This window comes from Rousettus aegyptiacus, unplaced genomic scaffold (genome assembly GCF_014176215.1).
Source record: "Rousettus aegyptiacus isolate mRouAeg1 unplaced genomic scaffold, mRouAeg1.p scaffold_m13_p_19, whole genome shotgun sequence".
Taxonomy (NCBI): domain Eukaryota; kingdom Metazoa; phylum Chordata; class Mammalia; order Chiroptera; family Pteropodidae; genus Rousettus; species Rousettus aegyptiacus.
In genome coordinates this window covers 1,861,380-1,884,579 of record NW_023416294.1, presented here as the reverse complement: position 1 = coordinate 1,884,579, position 23,200 = coordinate 1,861,380, and the positions used below count along the sequence as shown (strand labels likewise).

At 31.3% G+C, this 23,200-nt stretch overlaps 1 protein-coding gene across 4 annotated transcripts in view; it reads right to left on the bottom strand.

The window, feature by feature from the left end:
- The window catches only part of LOC107502038 (probable ubiquitin carboxyl-terminal hydrolase FAF-X), a 144,316-nt gene that overhangs the window by 101,899 nt on the left and 19,217 nt on the right, over window positions 1–23,200 (bottom strand). For all 4 annotated transcript variants that reach the window (XM_036235673.1, XM_036235675.1, XM_036235674.1 and 1 more), the window contains exons 2-11: window positions 20,162–20,415; window positions 14,017–14,162; window positions 12,852–12,931; window positions 10,924–11,036; window positions 9,412–9,630; window positions 4,215–4,330; window positions 3,756–4,007; window positions 3,543–3,681; window positions 1,792–1,944; window positions 919–1,023 (exon numbers count right to left, since the gene is read on the bottom strand). In XM_036235673.1, coding sequence (XP_036091566.1) covers window positions 919–1,023; window positions 1,792–1,944; window positions 3,543–3,681; window positions 3,756–4,007; window positions 4,215–4,330; window positions 9,412–9,630; window positions 10,924–11,036; window positions 12,852–12,931; window positions 14,017–14,162; window positions 20,162–20,257 — 1,419 coding nt within the window. In that variant the 5' untranslated portion in view covers window positions 20,258–20,415. The remainder of the gene's footprint in view (window positions 1–918; window positions 1,024–1,791; window positions 1,945–3,542; window positions 3,682–3,755; window positions 4,008–4,214; window positions 4,331–9,411; window positions 9,631–10,923; window positions 11,037–12,851; window positions 12,932–14,016; window positions 14,163–20,161; window positions 20,416–23,200) is intronic.

Below are 23,200 nucleotides of genomic sequence, written 5' to 3'. Positions count from 1 at the left end.
AACTAAAAAGTTTTTGCACAGCAAAGGAAATCATCAACAAATTGAAATGACAACCTATTAAATGGGGGAAGATATATGCCTATGATACATGTGGCAAAAGGTTAATATCCAAAATTTATAAAAAGCTCATACTACTTAAGAACAAAAAATCAACAATCCAATTTAAAAATGAATAGACATTTTTTTCAAAGAAGACACACAGATGGGCAATAGACATATGAAAAGATGCTCAAGGTCACCAATTGCCAAGTAAGTGCAAATTAAAAGCCACAATGCGACATCACCTTGCATCTGTAAGATGTAATGGCGAGGATGTAGAGAAAGGAAACCTTCAGGCACTGTTGGTGGGACTATAAATTGGGCTAGCCACTATGGAAAAGTGAAATAATTTGGAGAGAGAAAGACAAATACCACATGAGTTCATTTATACGTGGAAAATAAAACAAAATAAATGAATAAATAAAACAGAAAGAAGCTCATGGATACAGAGAACATTTTGATGGTTGCCTAGTGAGTGGTGGGCTCAGGGGATGGTTGAAAAAGGTGAAGGGATTAAAAAGCACAAATAGGCAGATACAAAATAATTTCAGGATGTAAAGTGCAGTTTTGGGAATACAGTCAATAATGTTGTAATAACTATCCATGTATGGTATCAAGGGGTACTAACCTTGTGGGGGGACCATTTAGTAAATTATATTAATGTCTAATCACTATCCTGTACACCTGAAACATATAATAATATTATATGTCAAATGTAATTGAAAAAAAATATTAACGTCTGCTTGAAATACACAATCAATTCTTTTTCATAAGATTCTTTGATGAAATTTTTTAGTATGTATCCTAGCTAAATAGAAAAGATATTGAACTAACTCTACTTAATATGAAATAATACGACTTTTCTATTTGAACTACTACCTTAAAGCAATCAAAAAGATGATCAAGTTGTTCAGGAGAAAAATCCCAAGCCACCTTTGCTAGTAGATCATGTACATTCTTAACAATGGCTTCATGTTTCCCTGCCTGTTGAAAAAAAAAAGAAAAAAGGGGTATATATTAAAGCAAACAACAATAACCCATAGTGTACTTAAATTTGATTAAAGACGGAAAATAAGTAGGTCTATCAACTCCATTAATAAATAAAATCTTCCCAATGCTTTATCACAAGTTATTACAGAATTCTTTATGTATTTTAAATGCTTAAAGCTAAACTTTGCACTCATTTTATACTCAATTTCTTGGCATACACGGTAATGTCATACACGGAATCCATAGGAAATTGTTACAGAATATTTTCTAATAACATTAAGGAAAAAAATAAGGTAAAACAGTGGATTTTCAAATCTGAAAGCCTTGCTCAATTACAGCAAAACTGAATATTTGTTGGTTTCTCTTGAAATTACTCAATAATACTTCTAAACTCAAAAAGGTTATTTTTATGAAAGTGGACTGCTTATATACTAACTATATAATCTTAAGTTTTTATAAGTAATATAATGATGCTATTCCTGTGATGTTTGCAACCTTATGTAATTCATCAACTTCTAATTGTTATAAATCTCTATATAACGCATATAATTTGTATCTAACTTATAACTCACACCCATTAACAAAGATGTCTAAAATTAGGAAATCTGTCTTTCAAAAATTCTTGGCGGCATTGCTATCATGTTTAAGCTTACTAAAAATAAAGTAATATAAATTAACATTCCATTATATATGACTACTACGAGATACAATTTTTAGTATCTTTCTTATAAAAATAAAGTAACTATCACCTTAGATTCTTACCTGTGCTGCCCATATATTATCAAGATCTTGTAACGTAAGAGCTTTTTCTTTAATCACAAAACGAAGAATCTTCTCTAGCTTTTCTACATACTGAGGTTGATGAAGACTATCTCGCAAGACTATAGATAATATATTATTCTGTTGTATCCATTCCTAAATTCAATACAAAAGTGTTTCAAAGCAGGAACTAAAAAGAAACATTTTTAAAAAGCAAAATAGGGTGGGGGAACTAAATGAAAATGGTCAAAAATACAAACTTTCAGTTATGATATAAATACATATAGGAGATATAATGTATTGTATAACATGATGCCTACAGTTAAGAGTGCTGTATCCTACATTTGAAAGTAAAAATTCTAAGAGTGGCATCTCAAAGACAAAATTATTTTTCTTTGTATCTTTATGAGAAGTTAACTAGTGATAATCATTTTATAATATGTGTAAATAAAGTTATTACATGCTATATAGTTTACACTTATGTAGTGCTGTACTAGAAAAAAACTGGAAAAAAAGAAAACATGGTTCATATTTATAAAAATGTTAATACTCAAATTCTAAATCACAATTGTATTCACAAATTACAAGATAGTAATAAATTGTTTATATGTCATTTTAATTCAAAATTATTCAACAGAATTACACAGAATTCAATTTTGTATGGAAAATACTCCTACAGGTGTGCTAAATTTACAAATTATAAGCCATTAATGTAATGTGCTTATTACATTAATGTAATGTAATGCAAAATCACTAAAATTATAATAAATTGCCCAGAATTGTAATTTTTCACACACAGAAATGCACCTATAAATATGCCTTCAAGTATACTTCGGTAGGGAACAATTCATGTTATTTAATATTTGCAATCTCAGGTACTTTTTATAAAAAGCAATAAAAATGTCATAGCAATGTCAAATTGCTTAAACAGTTTTAGAACACTCTAATTTTCTGTATGTGTCAAGTACTGGTAACAACTCAAGGACCAAAGATTTTCAGCAGTTCTGCTCTGATTATTCCACACAAACCAGACAAATTACACACATGAAACTTGGTCCTCACACAGCACAGAGTTATAACCTGGGTCTACAAAAAATACTACTTGTCAATACCCTTTAAGTATCCTCAAAACACTTAACACATTTTGATCATTTATACTACTAACCTGAAGATACCTTTATGTAGAACTGATTATTCAGATATATTCCTCAGTGTGGGCACAATATCCGCCCCAAAAATATTTTTGAGTAACTTACATGGTCTACTATATGCTATTCATTTCAATGCTAATTATGTATAAATATTTATAGCCAAGTTTTCTTTCGATGTCACAATTATATGTAATTTAAAAATAAACTTCTTAAAATCATAAAATATTAATCCACAAAGATACTTTTAATTATAATCCCCATTTTAAAACTGCTAAAGTGAACTGGCACATTATGGCCATGCCTATTTATTCACTAGATTCCAGAACTACCCACCTACTTTAAAGATCACCTCTACCTACTTCATTTGAACCAAACCTCCAAACTATAACTGCAACATAAACACTTAATTAAATAATAAATTAACAAAACCCACAATAAATTACCATATCACTTCCATTTAACAAATCATGTTATCGCTGTTATAATTTTATAATTTAATAACCATGAATCAATCCCTAGTTTCAGTTTTTGTTAAGGTTGTTTCTAATATTAACTGGTGTTAATCTACTTTGCCTTAAGCAATTATTCATAAAAGGAGCTTACTGCCATTCGTTCAGCTGTCAGCCATTCCTCCTCTTCAGGATTACCATGCCGATGAGTATAATATGATACATTAGATATCACCTTGTTAATTTCATTCAAGGCATTCATTTTTCCATTAAAAGAGGAAATCTGCAACAATCTATAAAAAAATTTGGATTAAGTAACATTATAAGAAGTTAAGCAAATAATTGTTTAAAGAGGTAAATATCTTACCTGAGTATCATTTTCAACCTAAAAATTTCTAAATTCTTTATAGTTTCTTCTTGTCCTGAAATCCTTGAAGCTAAATTCTTCAGAGATTTAATAATCATTGAAAGGGCATCATTTTTAGTTTCATTCTTTGCTTCTTTTTTCAGTTCTTCATCAGTTAAATTTTCTAAAAACTGTGGAACTATTTCTATAACTGGAATAAAATATTTCTTCACTGTATGTTGACTGAGAAACTCATAGCATTGTCCAAATGGTCTGAAATCAAGAAAAAACAAAATTTCTACAACATCCAAAATTTTTCCCAGGACTAAGCTCCCAAACTACCGTCAATACTTAAAAAAAAAAAAAATCAAATTATTTGTTTAAAAGAGAAAGCAAGCAGACTAGAAAACAAATGTTTAATAATTTTTAAGGTAATAAGTTTTATACTAAATTGAGTATTAATTTTAAAATATAACTTACTTAATAAGGGCTGCAATAATTTGAACATTTAAAGCTGATCCATTAATAAAACGATCATGCAAAATCTGGAACCCATTTAATATGCCAAATTTATTGATGAGATCCACTAGCCAACCCTGTAACAGAAGTTAATGAGTCAGTTTTTTCCTTTAAAGAAAGTGAGAAAAGTTACTATCTAAAACATATTTGTTTAAAGAGTCATAAATAGGAAGTTCAAATAATATAACTACATGAAATTATCTTTTAAAAGTACACAAAACATTTTTATTATACTGTCATATATATTTATTGAGACGGAAAATTTTTCCTATTGTAATTTTCTCCGTATCCCTTGAACCAAAAGCAGCCAGGTTACAATTACAGAGAAGGTCACATGGGCACAGTTGCTATTTGCTCATATCTGATGAATAGGATTTAGCCAACAGTAGCATAGGTAAAAATATTCATTTTTGCAGCATGTAATATAAAGTTATCTAAATACAAATAACAAATAAACATGCATTAAGTACAGAAGTAAAACCTTTTTTAAAAATTTTCCTAAATGCCATGTTTTAGGAGAAAATGAACCACTATGAAGGAAAGATAGTCCTTTTTACCATCAATTCTAAGTAGAAATAATTTCTACATGTATAAACAAAAAAACTTAAAAACATGAGAAAAATACTAAGTAACAGGAAACTTTTATGAGAATACAGTGGTATATCTAATTCTAGGTTGAATATGATGAAAATCTAAATAAATTTTCACCTCAATAAATCGTTTTGTGAATGAATTTACTATAGCATTTCCCGTTTTATTTAGTTTAATACAGAAATTGACATCGGCAAAGTATCAGATTAAGTCCAAAGCCTGTTCTTATTAAATACCTTTTAAGGAAACTGGGAATATCCAAAATTTACACTAATCAAGTAAGTGCTCAATCATAAAAAAATCATGTTCAAGGAGTTAAGCAATCTTACAATGTTTTTACTGACCCATGCATACTCCTTCCCCAGAGCAGAAAAGTTTAGAGAAAGCAATGGTTTGATCTTCAATTCCCTTACATAAAGAGAGCAGAGAGGAATGAATTTGTAACATTTTAATCTACCTCCAGGCTGTGACTGGTTTGCCTATCTTGAAGGTAAAACAACCATTTTTTGCTTAACCTCAGGATAAGAAAAACTACAAAGAAGAAGAAGGCATCGTTCATGAAAATCACAAAGTGATTTGAGATTACAAGTCTGAAGAGTAAAATGGGGAAGGAAGGACTGACGGACGGACGGAAGGAAGGAAGGAAGGAAGGAAGGAAGGAAGAAAGGAAGGAAGGAAGGAAGGAAGGAAGGCAGGCAGGAAGGAAGGCAGGCAGGCAAGAAAAACTAAAGAAAAGTAAAGTGGCTAAAGTACTTATGGGACACCATCAAGTGTTAAAATACACATTATGGTAGTTCCAAAAGCAGAAAAGAGAAAAAAGGGCAGAGAGCTTTAAAAGAAATAATGCCCCTAACTCCCCAACTCTGAGGAAATGCAAGAAGCTCGATCAATCTAAGAAGGATAAATCCAAAGGGACTCGCACTAAGAAACATTACTGATTTCTCTGCTATCCAGAAGTAAACCATCCCTGTCAAAAAGTATCCTCAAGAGAGTATCCTCCACTTTCTGAATTTCTCATTACAGCGACTCTGCTTCTACGTGTAAGACCTATATTATTACCTTTTTTTTTTTGCTAACCAAAAGAAATTTAAAGAGAGTTTTTGCTTTTACAGAAAAAGCTGTTACTGTACTAATGTAGGTCTTTGTAAAAGTGAAGTCAAATGCAAATTCTCAGAGTGGAGATACTAAGATAATCAAACTGTCTAAAGCCAAAGATAAGAAATCTTCAAAGTAAAAACAGAGAAATGACTCTTCACATATAAGAGATCCTTGGTAAACTTAGCTCACTTCTCAGTAGAAACCCTGCAGTCAGAGGAGTGCTCTTTAAAGTGCTGAAAGACAATGTTATATAAGATTTCTAAATTCTGAAGTTTTTCAAAAATGGGGGAAAAAATAGGGCATTTTCAGACAAAGCTAAAGCCTATTATAGCAGACCTACCCTATAAAAAATGCTAAATGAAGTCCCTCAAGTTGAAACACAGGACGCTTAATAGAATGCAATGCTGTACAAAATCTAAAAAAGATTTAAAGGTTAAAAAAAATGGATAAATATGGAACTAGTATTAAGTGTAATTTTAGCATTGATTCCACTTTTTATTCTTCTATAGAGTTTGAAAGGCAAAAATAGGAATAAAAATTATAAATCTGTTATTAACAGATAGAAATATGTATTTGTAACATCAACAACTTAAATTAGAGGGTGTTGAAACTAAAAGGACTGCAACTGAATTTAAGCTGGTATGAGTTTAAAAAAGGTTGTTAACTTTAGGATGTTACATTTAACTCCCATGGTAACCAGAGAGAACACATTTATAGTTTAACACAAAAGAAAATGCAGAGGAAATGAAAATATGTCAGTCCAAAGAAATCAAGTGGATAAATGGAAGTCAGTGAAAGGATATGATGCACAAAAAAATTATCACATATACAGAAGACAACAAAATGGAAATAGTAAATCCTTATCAGTAGTAACACCAATTATAAATGAATTACACTCTCTAATCGAAAAACAAAGATGAGCAGAATGGATTAAAAAAAAACTATATCTAATGAAATGCTGGCCTTAGGAGGGTCATTTTAGAGCTGAGAAAACAGCTTAGAAATGAAAGGACAAAAATAGTCATTGAGAATAGAAATGGGTATACTAATATCACATTTTAACTCAAAACTGTCATAGGAGATGAAGACAGACATTATGTAATAATAATAGGATCTATTCACCAGGAAGATATAGCAATTATAAATATCTCTGCACTAAACTTGAAAGTTCCTAAATATATGAAGCAACTACAGACATATTTTGAAGGTATAACATAGTTCGACAATACAAGTCTTAGATTTTGATACCATATTTTTATAAATAAATAAAACCAAACAAAGATAAGTTTAAAAAAAAAAAAGCAGTTTTATAAAATACTACCAAACATTCCAACCTTTCAGATATATGCAGAATACTATAATACAAACGTATCCAACACAGGAGAATATAGTTTACTTAAGTGTGCATGAAACATTATACAGGAAGAAATCTTTTTAAAAGATTGAAATAATAAAAAACATCTTTTCAGGTCACAACAGAATGCAACTAGAAATCAATAACAGCATAAAACCTGAAAAACCAACAAATATGTAGAACCATATATTCTAAAACAAACAATTGATCAAAGATGGAATCAATGCTAAGAGGAAGAGTGTTTTAAGATAAAAACCTCAAGTCAACAACCTAACTTTATACCTTAAAGAAGCAGAAAATGAATATCAAATTAAATTCAAAACTAGCAGAAGGAAGAAAGACATTAGATCAGAAATAAAATAGACAACAGAAAAACAACAGAGTGTGGCGGGGGTGGGAGCGGCACAAAATCAACAAAACTTGTTTCTTTTGTACAACAAACAAAAAAGACTCAACTAAAAACAGAAATGAAAGAGAACATAACTATAAGATTTAACAGGAATAAAGATTATTAAAAAGTACTGTGAATAAATGTCAACAAAGCATATAACCTAGATAAAATGTACAAATTTCAGAACACCTGACTTATACCACACAACTGACTTAAGAAGAAACAGAAGGAAATGTGAATAGGTCTATAATTACTGTAAAAAGATTGAAGAGGTAATCAAAAACCCCAAACAAGAAAAATCAAAGACCAGATGGCTTCACTGGAGAATTCTACCAAACATTCAAAGAATATCAAACTCCTCAAACTTTTCCAAAACTTGAGGAGGAGGGAACATATTTAAATTAATACTCTATAGCCATCCTAACTCTGGTACCAAAGTCAGACAAACACTGTAAAAGAAAACTACTGTCACGGATGGAATACTAATGCAAAAATTTTGAACAATATACTAGCATCTGGAATTATCAGAAAATTAAATATATGAGACACACACACACACACAAAACAGTCTCAACTGATGCAGAAAAAGGACTAGACAAATTTCAATACCATGTCATGATAAAAACACTCAAAAAGCTAAGAGAAAGGAACTACCTCTACACAAGGTCACATACGAAAAACCCATAGCAAACATCAGAATTCATTGGTGAAATACTGAAAGCTTTTCCTCCTGAAAGCTTTTCAGGTTCAAGACAAGGATGAATGCTTTTGACAAATCTAGTCAACACTGCATCTAAATTCTAGCCATGAAAATTAAGCAAAAAAGGTAATGAAAGGCATCTAACCTGGTAAAACAGTAAAACTGGCTCTAAATGCAGACATTTCATATAAGTATTCTGTATTTTTTGTTATATTTTAGATTTTATTTGTGTGTATGTGTGTTCTTGTGCGTGTATTAAAGCTTTTTTCTGCCTTTGTTTCTATTGCTGGTAAGTTTTATCCATGTGTTTATATATTAATTCAAATGAATATAAGCAAATAGGCTCTGAGACATAGAAAAGCTATTCAAGTGATGTTGAAGCCGCTGAGACATTAGAATAAATGTAAGGAAAATAGCCATCTACGTAACTTAATCTGCTAGTGAAGTGCTGTTAGCTGTTTTTCTTAGCTATGTAGATGTATAATTTGTTCCTGTTTTTTCCTCCCCTCCTCCTTTGAAGATTTTCTCCTAAGAAATCAAATGCATTGTAAAATATTTCCCATGTTATATCACAAAAGCAAAATACTAATATTTATAAATCCCTGTTTACATGATGTGTACATAAATGTATGTTTTCTGCTGTTAAATATAGACATGCAAACAGTACAATTAATGCTCATTATTTATAGTAATTGTATTCTCTAAAGGACCTCTGAACGCTGAAGTAGCAAAACAATGAATCACTGCTACGAGAAATAATATATACAGTTAGTTTCCAATGATTATACTCATCAACTAATATACAATTAGCTTCAAGTATGAATTATAGTGCTGCTGGCCATGAGTTCAATGTTACTGAATCAATAATACATATTAAATACTATGTTTTTAAACAGAAACCCGTAAAACAAAGTTATATACTATATAAAGATCATTATGTTAAAGGGAGATTCATGTCACTTAAGATTTGTGAAAAACACAAAATAATTTTAATATTTAACTTGAAAATAACAAATCAACATACTTTTGGTGATCGAGGATCCAAAGAACGAGCAAATAGTTCATCTTCAGGTAACTGTGCACTTGTGGAAACTGATTCACATGGGCGTGTCCCATTGTAGATATGGAATTTGCAGTGAGGATTTAAGGCCATTGCAAGAAGTTCTAGAAGTGGAAACCAGTCTTGGGACAACTTGGCCACACAAAGCTCCACTAGGCGATGAGTATTGTTAATAATACACCTCTATTATATGGGGAATAGGAGAGAGATGAGGACAGAAAGTTGATTAGAAAGAGAAAAAACAGTTTCTAATACAAACATCCTATTCTTGATAATAAAGTCTTTCCCATTTTTCTAGTCATCTGAATTCTGCTTAATTTCATAAATACTGTGATCAAATTCACATATCATTAAAAATAAATCAGTATTTAACTTTACTGAAACTATCTTCGAAAGTTTTTAAGGATTACAAATGAAGTAAGTACCCTAGGTTGTCTATTTCTGCTCTATGTCCAGATACATGCAAATCACCATTTTCTTTCTTTGAAATTTGTACTCTAAAGGCAATAATTCCAAAATCTAAACATCTGAAATCATGTCAATTACTGAGGATGGGAAATGTAATTTAAGCCTAATCTAAAAATTACAGGTTGTTTCCAAAGTTGCCTACTTCTACGACTAAATTCCACTTTCATCAGAAAATATTAAGACTTATATATATATATGCCATAGTCATTGAGGGAAACATCCAAGTTACATTTTCTTGGCTGAAGTTCATAATAAGCATATGTTTGTGTCATACTTTTTGATTAATTCCATTTTATAAATAAGGACCAGAAGTTTGGAATATTTAAGGATTCTCATAAGACTCAATTATTTTTACTTTCAGAATTTTTGGAATTTGAAGGCATTTTAGAATCAATGGTTGTTTGCATTGTTTTTGTCCTAGACTGAATGTATTTCCTGACAGTAGCAGCTATTTCGTGCTACCAGACGCTTGAAGAAAATACCAATCTGAGCACACTTTAACTTGTTTGACATTTCTGTTATCAAAACTGCAGTTTAATTCATACCACAAACTGCGGGAGTACTGGTTCCTAGTTCAAAAAATGTTTCTTCTCTAACAACTGACAAAGTTAAAGCTTCCAAGTTTCCTTGCATGTTATTCTTACAGTTGAGTTTATTTATCATTTACACTAGCACTGACATTATACCTTTTGGTGTCCTAGCTATAGTGGGAGTCCTCTACTATATTCCCTATCTTGGATATTTTTCTTAATGGCATGTAGTATAGTGGACTCATAATAAACAACATTTATCTTGTATAATGTCACAGGCACTTGGGATTCCAAGTGAAAGATTAAACCAATGTTTTATAACTCAAAACACTATTCTAAAAAACTACTCTAAAAAACCTTCAATTGTGTCAAATACTATCAGCAGACTTGACATGTTATTCACATAATGTTTCCCAGAGAAAAACCCACAGGGATCACCATGTCAATTTGAGTCTTCAAAATAAATTACAAGACTCACATGAATTTCAAACTTCCAGCCACTCACTGCCTCATCCATAAGAATTTTAGTGAAGGATATTGTTAACCCATCTCGATAAAAACGCTGACATGCTTCACTTTTAACATCAAGACCTAAGAGAAAATGAAAAGATTAACCTTAAAGAAAACACTTCTCTGGTTAATTAAATTATATCATTAAAGACAACAAATTGTTATAAACTATTACAGTTTCTGACTCAAATAATACTGGAACTTTTTGAAACAAGATGACATTATAAGAGGTTAAAAAGTAACTTATTTACTCTGCAAACACAAGGAATTCAGGAAAAAGAAATGCTATAGTTAATGATTTTTAGAAACACTATTGTATAAACTACATCAAACCAATAATGTGCTTGAAATAATATTGGACTTTAAAAGACGGTATACTGAGTATAGAGGGAATCAAACCACTTCACAGTATTTTATTCACTGAAAAATTTTAAACTTCAAAAAAGTAACTTTTAAAATTTCATTTCGTTGTAAATCATTCATTTCTTGACAAATTTAAAAGATAGAATGCTCTTTTCTTCCCAACTGATCAACATTTAAGCATTTTACTTTTAAATTCCATATGATCTAACAAAATCAATTGTCTCATGTGCCTTCATCCAAAAAGAAAACTTGTTAAATTTGAACAATGCAGCAATTAGTAAATCTGATTTTTGATTATTTACTTAGTGGTATATCATTTAAACCCAGGACCTTCCTTAAAAAAATTTAAAACTGCCTCAGGGGAACCATGCCTTCACATCCCCCTCAACCTCCAAATAAATGAGAAAAGCCCTGGAAATTATGGCAATGCTATTAAATAAAATAATTAATTATTATTAATTAAAAAAATTAAATAAAATAGCACTTTCAATTTTTATTCATCTTCTACCACGAGGACTACTAGAATATACATAGTACATAACTTCAATTAATGAATAAATGCACACACAAAAAGAATTCTGAGTATTAAAAAACATTTGTTATTGGTAAAATACTTTCATAATAAAATACTTTCATAATAATTAGATTGTTGGTAAGATGAAAAATAAAATACAACAAAATATTCTTTAAGTGACTGTAGGATAACTGTTATTTAAATGAAATTACCCTTGCCAGTCAGATTTAGTAACACAAAACACCCAAGATGTGAAAACACTACCTGATGACATGAGCACTTAAACACATCTTCATAAATACCACATTTCAAATTCTTATTGAATGATCCTGAAAATAAAATGCTATTTAGATTTCATTTTGGCTTTTAAGGCCTTGACGAGATACAGAATGTTATTACCTAAATTAGTCATTTATGAAGAATTCTGTTAATATTAGAACAACTTCATCAAAAACAATCAATTCCAACATAACACTTTTACTTCTGGCCAATAATGAAAATACCAGACTTTCTTTTTTGGATCCTTTAAAAAGAAAAAAAATGACATAATTTTTCAAGACAGTTTTCTTTTCCAGAGAAAACCTTTCTGTGTCTTATAATGTCAAACATACAATCCTGACATTTATCATGAAAATATTATTAGTGAAATGGCAATTTTCATTAAAAAAAAAAAGACTTTTGTTAGTATATCCCTTGATTCACTGGCTTGTCAGTAAATCATTCAAATGCCTAGTTCAAATAATTTTATAAAACAGATCCAGTCCTTAGAAATATGTATATCATATAAAATTCTGCATAAAATTTTAAAGAATTCTGATGTCCTTAAAGGTTCCTCTAACATTTCTATGAACCTTTACTCTAGGTATATAAAAGCCCTACCAGAAAGTTTAGTGATACAGTGTACTCTAAGAATACTTAACAATTTCATAATGAAGAAAAGCAAAACCAACAAGAACAATGGATGGGTAAGTATACATAGTGGCATACATTATGGTAAAAAGAATAACATATCAACTCACCTTTTTTACTAAGATCAATAGCAGCTTCTAAAAGCACTTCTAATTCCCCTTTTGGCAAAACTGGAACCACCCATCGAGGTCTAAAAATAATTATGAAATAAGACGACGATACATTGAGTACAAATCAAATGCTATAAATTAACTATGATTACTTTAATGATTACTTTAACAATGAAAATGAAAAAAATCTTGACTATATTATATATTCATCATTAAACTGAACAAAAGAAGTTGACAACGTTTGCCTTTTGATCTTCACAAAGGCAGAAGAAACGAATATCTGATTTCTCATTCAATTCACACCAACAGGCCATTTGTCATTTTTTTCCCCTGAAGATTACAGAATCCAAGAGTCTCCAACTCTTTATACCACTGTAAGTATATTGTTATATCAAAAACTGATGCAGAGGCTACCATATCCAGCTAGTATTTCTCCCAATATCTTGAAAGCTCAATCATGTAGGAATATTCTCTCCTGACTTACCCACTACTTCCTATCCTCTGCCCTTTAACCCTTCTCAAAAAGACAGCTTTCCGAATTCTCCAATTTTGATAAAAGATACCTATTACAAATAATCTGTTAGATGTAAACTGACACTTTTTTTAGTTCCACAAAAAGCATCTTTTTAAATTTCCTCTGCCACTAAGGATTTACAATGATTTAGATCTCCAACTCTAATTAGAAGTACACTGTAACAAAAATTAAAAACTACCATAAAAATTAGATAAGCAACAATACAATCTCTTGCACTGTTTCTGTTACAACAAAATAGACATCTTAAGAAGAAGAAGAAAAAAAAGTCCCTAACACCTCTAGCAATCAATATACCACGGAGAAATAAACTTCACAAATGCTCAAAAGGAAATTCATACCTATACTTCTAGGTTAGAAAAATACTAGCTAGGGTCATATAGCATTGTTAAGTTGAAACCTTTATTCATAACACCATTATCTTTAAACTTTTAAAAATCTACATAAAGGTCTACCTTAAGAACAATGAGTTATAAAGAATTTGGCAATGACTAAAATGTTAAGGCTATTAAGAAACCATTAAAATTATTGCCACATTGCAGTCCACTCTATTTACTACCAGATGTAATACTGATAAAGTAGTTTGCTTTTTCAGTTTATCACCTCCATGAAAAAAAATCTAAACAAATTCACCTATTGATCATGTCATCCAACTTTGCCAGGTCAGTATGAGGAAATACAGGTTCTTCCATGTCATGCAGTGGTGGGGCGTCACCTTGACCTTGTTCATCTGGAGGAGTTGCTGGGGAATTCTCATTGGAGGAATCAGGTGATGAGGTCTTAAAAATCAAATATTAAAGACTTAAATTTTTACTACATATGTAAACGTAGCAATTCAGATACACTAAGAAAGATTCAATGAAAATATATATTTTTAATTATCCTTGTACATCTATAAATATTTAATAAAACTGGGATCATCCTGCTTATCTTTCCTTTCCTCATCCTGAGCTTTTTTCTGCATGATTAAGAATATTTTAAAATTAGTTAATGGCTGCATGGTACTAAATAAATTAACCTGGTCAAAATTAGAACAGTTTTGGTAATGTTTACAGTAAATAAAAGTTGTATTGAACCATCTTAATTACAAGTCTTTATGCAAAACGTAGGAGAATGACAGTGTAACCTCTAAGGCTATGCCATAAGTCATTTCTTCTTTTTTCTTACAGCAATCTTTCTGAGAAAAAGTTCAGTGCCGTGTCTTGAAGACACTGAGGCTCATGTGGTAAGGAACTGAATCCTCCAGCCATACATAAGCCATGTCAGTGAGCTATTGAAGAAGTGAATTCCCCAACCTCAATCAAGCCCTCATATAACTACAGCTAATATGGTAACTACAATTATAAGAGATACTAGTCAGAACCATTCAACTAAGCCATTCTCAAATATTAAATGTGCAGCACAAAAATAATGGATATTTTGTAATTTAAATTACAACAACAAAAAAATCTTGAAGCATTAAGTAAAAGCATTTTAAAATGTGTAACTAAAAACCAAAATAGGAAAAAGAAAATAAGAAACTGAATATTTTGAGGGCAAAAGATAAAGCAAAAAGCAAGAAGATACACAAAATCCCAAACATACCAATATTTATATTAAAAAAGGATTAAAAATACCAGTAAAAAACAAAAACACAGAACATGGTCATTGACTACATAAAATATTCTTAAATATAAGAATACAAAAAAAGAAAAAGAAAAATAATAAAAGATTTTTGGTTTTCAGTGAAGCATGTAAAGAGTTTGGAAGTTATCACACTCTTTCCTAAGAAGTAAAAGGCTGAATTAGCTGAAAATCAACTCTTCTCAGATTTGATCTTTATATTAAAAAAGGATTAAAAATACCAGTAAAAAACAAAAACACAGAACATGGTCATTGACTACATAAAATATTCTTAAATATAAGAATACAAAAAAAGAAAAAGAAAAATAATAAAAGATTTTTGGTTTTCAGTGAAGCATGTAAAGAGTTTGGAAGTTATCACACTCTTTCCTAAGAAGTAAAAGGCTGAATTAGCTGAAAATCAACTCTTCTCAGATTTGATCTGTCACAGGGCAAATTACTGCCCACAAAATCAGAAGACAGAACACAGATTCAAAAACTACCAGAGTGGAAACAGTACTGAGAAAAGAAAATGTTATAGATTAATTGCTGAAAGCTGGGTATGGAAAACTCCAGGTGATCTACCCTTAAGGAACTCACACTACTTTTGTGAGTTTAATCTCCATAAAGCCTATCAAGTTCTCTCAGTGAAGATCAAAGAAAAATCCACTTTGTTTCCACAGGGAGGTAATGCTAGCAGAAATTTTGAAATACTCCAGAGCATTCTGTTCTTAATTGACACTACCCTGAAGAGAAGCTATATTATCAGAGCCTGATTTACTAGGTTTTTATAGAGCCCAATCAAACTAAGAGAAAGGAAACAGCAAATTCTAGCCTGCCACAGCCTTCCATGTGGGGGCAATAGAAATACCCAAGTCCTGCTATTTCTAGGCATCCTGTCTCTCCTTATCAACACAATCTAAAAGTACAGTTACAGCAGTTTCTTTACCCAGTACATAACAAGTAACAAGAAAAAATTTACAAAGTATACCAAAAGATAATGAACAGGGTTTCAAGAGACAGAGCAAGCATCAGATTCAGTTATGGCAAATATGTTGGAATTTTCAAACTAAGAATTTAAAATAACAATTAATATGCTAAGGGTTCTTAAAAAAAAAAAAGGTACAGACAATAAATGAATGGGTAATTCTAAAGAAAAAAAAATGCCAGAGATAAAAAACACTCTAACAGTAACGAAGAATGCCTTTGATGGGCTACTAGTAGACTTAACGCAGCTAAAGAAAGAACTCTGAGGTTAAACATATCAAGCAAAACTTCCAACACTGAAAAGCAAAGAGAAAAAAAGATAAAAACAAAAAATAACCTTAACCCCCGCCAAAATCCAGGGGTCCCCAACTGTTAGACAACTACAAAAGGTACAACATGCATGAGAATACCAGAATTCAAAGAAAAAAAGGAAGAAACAAGAAATATTTAAAACTATGAATGAGAATTTCCACATATTAATATCAGACATCAAAGCACAGAAACCAGGAAACTCAGAGAGAGAACACTGAGCAAGATAAATGCCAGAAAATAAACAGTAATGAAAAATCTTGACAGAAGCCACAGGAAAAATATCTCACCTACAGAGGAGCAAAGATAAGTATTACTTTGGACTGATTTTTTTTTTTTTTTTTTTGATACCTACAGCACCTGGTCTTCCTATGGGGTCTCCCATCCACGTACTGATCAGGCCCAACCCTGCTTAGCTTCTGAGATCAGACGAGATTAGACAGGATTAGGCGTGTTTAGGGTAGCATGGCTGCACAGTACTTTGGGAAAGAAAGGGGGAGAAGGGAGGAGGGAAAGAAAATGAGTGTGATATTTAAAGAGAGAAAACCACAAATCAAGAATTCTCAGTTCTCTATCCTTCAAAATTACACTTCACAGTGAAAGAGAAATGTCTCAGACAAAAGTTGAGGGAATTTACTGTAAGTAGATCTACCTTTCAAGAAATGTTAAGTCTTCAGAGAGAAGGAAAGTGATGTAGGTCTGAAACTCAGACCTATATAAAGAAAGAAAAGCATTAGAAAAAGAAGCGAAGGTATAATACTTTTATATTTCTTATTCTAAACTGAACTAACAAAAAACAGTTTGGTCAAAATAAAGAACAGTGTATCCATGATTAAAGTTTATAGATAAATGACTGGCAATGATATAAAGACCAGAAGGAGAAGATACAGAGAATGTTATTATAAAGAACTTTACCCATGGAGCTCTAAAGTGTGATTTGAAAATGGATGTAACAATTACTTGTAAATGTATATTGCAAACCCTAAGGCAACCACTATAAAAGTAAATATACTTTGAGAATCATATAAGATTCTCAAATTAAACTACAAAAAGCAGAAACAAAGTGAAAGACAAAATCAAGAACCAAGGAAAAGGTCAATTAATACCAAACAGTAAAAACAGGTAAGATATTAATCCAACAATACCAATAATCATTTTAAACATCAATGGTTTAAAATACACCAATTAAGACAGAGTAGATCAAAAAGCAAAATTCAACTTTAGGTTGTAGTTGCCTAAAAGTTTGTTTAGAAGTTTAAATACAAAGAGAAATCTAGGTTAATATTTAAGGGCTAGAGGAAGATACTCAAACAAACTCGCATTGATAGTTATCTCTGACAAAGAAGCCAAGACAATGCAATGGAAGAAAAATAGTCTTTCAACAAATGGTGCTATAAAAACTGGAAATATACATGCAAAAAATGCATATAGAAACTATACCACACACCCTTCACAAAAATTAACTCAAAACTGATAGAAACCTAGATGTAAAACACAAAACTAAAAACTTCTCAGAAGATAACACAGGAGAAAATCTAGATGACCCTGGATCTGATGATTCTTTTAACTATATCATCAAAGGCATGATCCATTAAAAAAAGAACTGATAAGCTGAACACTAAAATTAGCAATTTCTGCTTCATAAAAGACAAGCTAGTGACCTAGAGAAAACAACTGCGAAGTTAAGGACTGTTATCCAAAATACAGAAAGAATTCTTAGAACTCAACAGAAAGAAAACCTGACTAGAAAATGGACAGAACAGCTGTACTGACACCTCATGAATGAAGATATACAGATGGCAAATAAGTGTATAAAAAAAAAAAATAACATTATATGCCATTAGGGAATTGGAAATTAAAACAAATCAGTGAGATATCACTACACAAATCCCTGACAAAACAAACGCTGACAAAGATATGGCACAACAGAAACACTCACTCATTGCTGGTGGGGATCTAAAAAAGTACAGCCCCTTTGGAAGAGTTTGGCGATTTCTTACAAAACTAAACATACTCTTTACCTTATTATCCAGCAATCACATGCCTTGGTGTTATCCAAATGAACTGAAAACTTATGTCCACACAAAAACCTGAGTGTGTGTTTATGGTAACTTTATCCATAATTCCAAAACTTGGAAGCAAACAAAGAAACAAGGTATTGTACATCCAAAGCATAAAATGTTATTGAGATTTAAAAAAAAAAAAAAAAAAAAAGCTATCAAGCCATGCAGAAATATAGAAAGGCTTTAATGCATATTACCAAGTGAAAGATGACAATATAACTATATGACATCTGGACAAAACTATAAAGGCAGGTACAAGACCAGTAGCCCCCAGGGATGCTGGGAGAGAGGAAGGAATGGGTAGAGCAGATATCAGGGCACTAAAACTATTCTATAATGCTTTAATAGTGTATCTGTGCCATTAGACACTGTGAAAACCTATAGAATATACAAAAGACTAAGTGAACTAATGTAAACTATGGAGTTTGATAATAATGTGCCAATGTATTTGTATTGATTTTTCACAAACATACCACTCTGGTAGGGGAGGATAACTATGTGGGGCCAGGAAAAGAGATGGGAACGTTGTACTTTCTGAACAATTCTGCTGTGAATCTTAAAAGCCTATTAAAAGTAGAAAAAGTATGAGAATAATTTAAAATGGTAAAGTTCAGGGTAATTAATAAAAGACAACATTAAAAGCAGTGTTTAAAAAATATATATATTGGAAAAAAACTTCCCTAATAAACAACCACCCTCCTCCCTCCCCCAAAATGTAGTATAGTTATACAAATATGTGAGGGCAAATTTTAAGGTAGGAAGAATTCCAGGACATTAAAGAGATATCTACATAAAGGTTAATGAATCAATCATTAAAAGAACAAACCAAAAAACCTATATTATTTTCTATTTGTACGCATCTTATAGGTTCAAACTAAATCTAGCTAAAATCGATAAACCAGTGGTGAAGTCTGCAATCCCAAGTAGAGATGAATTAGTAATAAAACCATATTTAAAAGAAAACAGAACAAAACAAGCCTATATAGAACATTTGAAAAGTATTATGAATAAACTAAAAATAACTGAAATGTATGACTGCTACATCATAGTATACAATTTTTTCAAATACTCATGGAATGGAAATTGAAAATATGCTAGGCAAACACCATGCTTCAATAAATTCCCAAGCAGTGACACCACTGAAAATATATGTTTTATCCAGAGGAAATACGTAACAGTAAGTTAACAAGAAAATCTTCAACTGCTTGAAAATGGAGCACCATGTTTCTAAAATTCTTATATTCAAAGAAGAGTCAATGCACAAATTTTAAAACTTTAATTGACTCACAGCAGACAGAAACATACCAAAAGTCAAGGAAAGCAGTTTGGCAGAACTTAAATTATTCCAAAATGCATGTTTTAGAAAATATAAAAACTGAAAGAAAAAGCTGAAAAACCAATTATCTAAACTTCCATATCAAAAATCTAGAAAACAGCAAACCAAACCCAAAGAATTGAAGGGGAATGAAATAATAAAAGATTTAAAAAATAATTTTTTTTTTTTTACTTACCCTCACTTTAAAGATCCAGAAACTGAGGCTTAGATATTCTATTACTTAGCCAGTCATATGTTTAGTGTGGTACAAAAACGACTTGAAAATAGACAAACTTTTAATGCTATTTCTCCTCAAATTCACACAGGGCCTTCCATAGAAAAACAAGAGGTATATTCTCAAGTATGTACAGGTTTCCCTTTGCTAATATTAAGCGTCAGTAACTTTTAAGCGTGATGTAAAATGACAACAGCTTTTATGATTCCCTTCCAAATTATTCAGGGCATTATTTAGTATTCTTTAGCACCCAAAACAATATCCTACCTGATTCTGTTGGATTGGGGGTTGAGACTGTCCGTCAGGAGTCTGGCCCTGGCTGTCATTGCCTCCTACTGGAGAGCCACGAGTTGTGGCTGTCATACTCAACAGAGAGCAGATCTTTGCTATTTTGTCTGTTTATGCAGTTGTTTTAAGAGAAGAAATTATAGTCCACTTAAAGGAGACGAAATACCAGCATATGTCAGCCTTAAAAATCTCCAATTCAAGGACACACCATCTTGCACAGACCATTTCATAACCTAAAAATAGAAGAAAAAAGTATACTTGTTTTAAATATTAAAAAATAATAAATCATTCCAATTTTAATGTGTATGATAATACCATCAGAGTACCTAACAATTAATAACAATTGGCTATAAAAATGAGACAGAAGTAAAAAGATACATTTTTATTAATACTGTTACTCAACAAATTCATACTATAATTATAATAAGGAAACATAAAATGTACAGTCTTAATGTTATATATAATATTCCAGAAAAAATGCCTGTTTGTTGCTGCCATATATACACTGTGAAAATATGAATACTTAAAAGATGTAGAATTCTCTTTAATAAGTAAAATGAAAAACAAAGTTAAGAGACAATTCCATAGTGGTGGGATTAAAAAGTAGATTAAAAAAACCTTAAGTATACAAGCAAACACACACACCCTCTCCATATAGTCATCCTAAATCACAGTCTTGCATATTTTATTTCTGTATATAAACCTTCTCACTTAGAAAGCTGTACAGGAAGTAGATTTTTAAAACTTAGAGAAACTCTGTATCTTTGTTTCTAACAAAAAATATCTAACCTTTTCATACAACTCAAAAAACTCAATTGCCAATATCAAAATTTCATTCTTTACTATTCTAAATTTATTCCAAGTTTTTTTCCTTTGGTCCTTTTCTGAGTTCCTGATGATACTCTAAATGCTCTATCTCTGAAAAAAACCTTGCTCTTCATTTTCTCAATTTCTTTTTAGAAATTTTAGTTAGCCTAGTAAGTATGCTTAAATTTTCCCTACTCAAAGTCATTAATATCTGTTCTCTAAAAACTTCTTGAATATCTATGTTGTTCCTTTTTCTCATCATTTTGTGTGTGTTCAAACTTGTTTACATCAAGATGGTCTTCTGGGAATTACAGGGATGGCTTTGAAAACAAACAAATTCCTCTATGACTACAAAGCTTTCTGCCTAAGTATGCTTATTTGCAAGACAAGAGAGATGAATTCTGGTCCAGGATTAAGACCCTAATTCTTCACAGGTTATACAGAAATTTTGTGTTATATGAATAAAAATCTGAGGCTCTAAAATGTTAAGCCATTTGAGCATAGGATAGGTAAGAACTTTTCCCTTGCTTTATATCTTCTGGCACTTGAGACCATTTGGAGTGAAGTATCTTAAAATTGTATTCTCTTGTTATTTTGTGTCTTTGCATACCCCCCTATCTAGAGCCATACAGTAAGGAATCCAACAAAGGGAACAAATCATTCTGAGAACAAGGATGATATGAGAATAAATAGGAAAAAAGTAGCAATGCAATCTCCCTTCCCTCAAAGTATCTTTCTCTCAGTTTAGGGAACTGAAAATTCACTTTTGCTTTTGCAAGCCTCAGCTGTTCATTTGCTACTTTCTCTTTCTTCTACAGTTCCACCTCTCAGGCACTTTCTTTGGTACTTGTGTTTTTTCCAATTGCCTCCCATCAACATTTTCCATATGTTTAGATTTTCATTAGTACCGAGCAAACTTACATGATAAGAGGCATCAAGTCGTAGCTTATGTTTTTTATCACTGTATTTTTATTTTTGCTTTTTTATTGCTCACGTTCAGCTCTGTCACCATATAAAAATTCACCTCTTTCCCTAAGCATGTTAGATTGCCGGCTTCTGACACCTTTAAGCATTGAGAAGCCTGATCTCTGGTAAACTAAAGGTGATGAATGAGATGTGTATGCCACAATTTAAAATAGTTTCTAAAATCAAACACAACTCAGATCCCAAACTTGCCTCTTCCACTTAAAACCTCTCTTAGAGACCAGGAACAAATCTGTTTCCACTTCTTTTTTCAGTAACATATCTCCTTATTACAAGGCAAACAGCAGTCTACAAAACCTATCCAATCCCTACCAATATTCCAACATCAATTTCTACAAAGAAGTACCCCCAATGGATACCTTTGGATGGAAGAGGAAACTCCAAGTCAAAACATTCTTGAAAAAGAACAAAGTTAAAATGTAAAACTTTCCGATTCAAAACTCACTTCAGGCCCACAATAACTGAAGAAATGTTCTGACATAAAGACAGAAGGCAGTCCAATGAAATTAAAGAAGCAGCCCAGAAATAAATCTTCAATTATACAGTCAAATAGCCTTTCCAAGGCCAGGAAAAGGACAATCCTTTCCACAAATGTTACTAGATAAGAAAACTAAATGTTTACATGTTAAAAAATAAACTACGCCCTTATTTTATATTACATACAAAAAAAAAAAAAGCAAATACCCTTGAAAGTGTATTAAAGGCCTAAATGTAAAGCTTCAAACTATAAAACTTCTAGAACGAAACAGGAAATCTACAGGACTTTAAATGTGGCAAAGATTTCTTGGATAAAAGCAAAGGCACAGGCAACAACAGCAAAAATAGACAAACTGGATGATATCAAACTCTAAGTCTTCTATTCATCAAAGGACTAAATCAAGAGTGTGAAATGCAACCCACAGAAGTTAACAAAAAACTGCAAAAAAAAAGTACAAATCATATGTGATAAGGAATCATTATGAAAAAAAAAAGAGACAGAATGCTACAACTCAGCAACAAAAATCAAATAATGTGATTAAAAAACGGACAAATGGCTTCAATATACATTCTCCAAAGACATACGAATGAACAAGCACATGAAAAGATACTCAACAACACTATTCATTAGAGAAATGAAAATCAAAACCATGAAAAATCACCTTATACTCCATTAAGATGGTTACCACACAAAAATAAGGGTTAGCAAAGATATGAAAAAATTAGAGACCTATATAATGAAAACTGTAA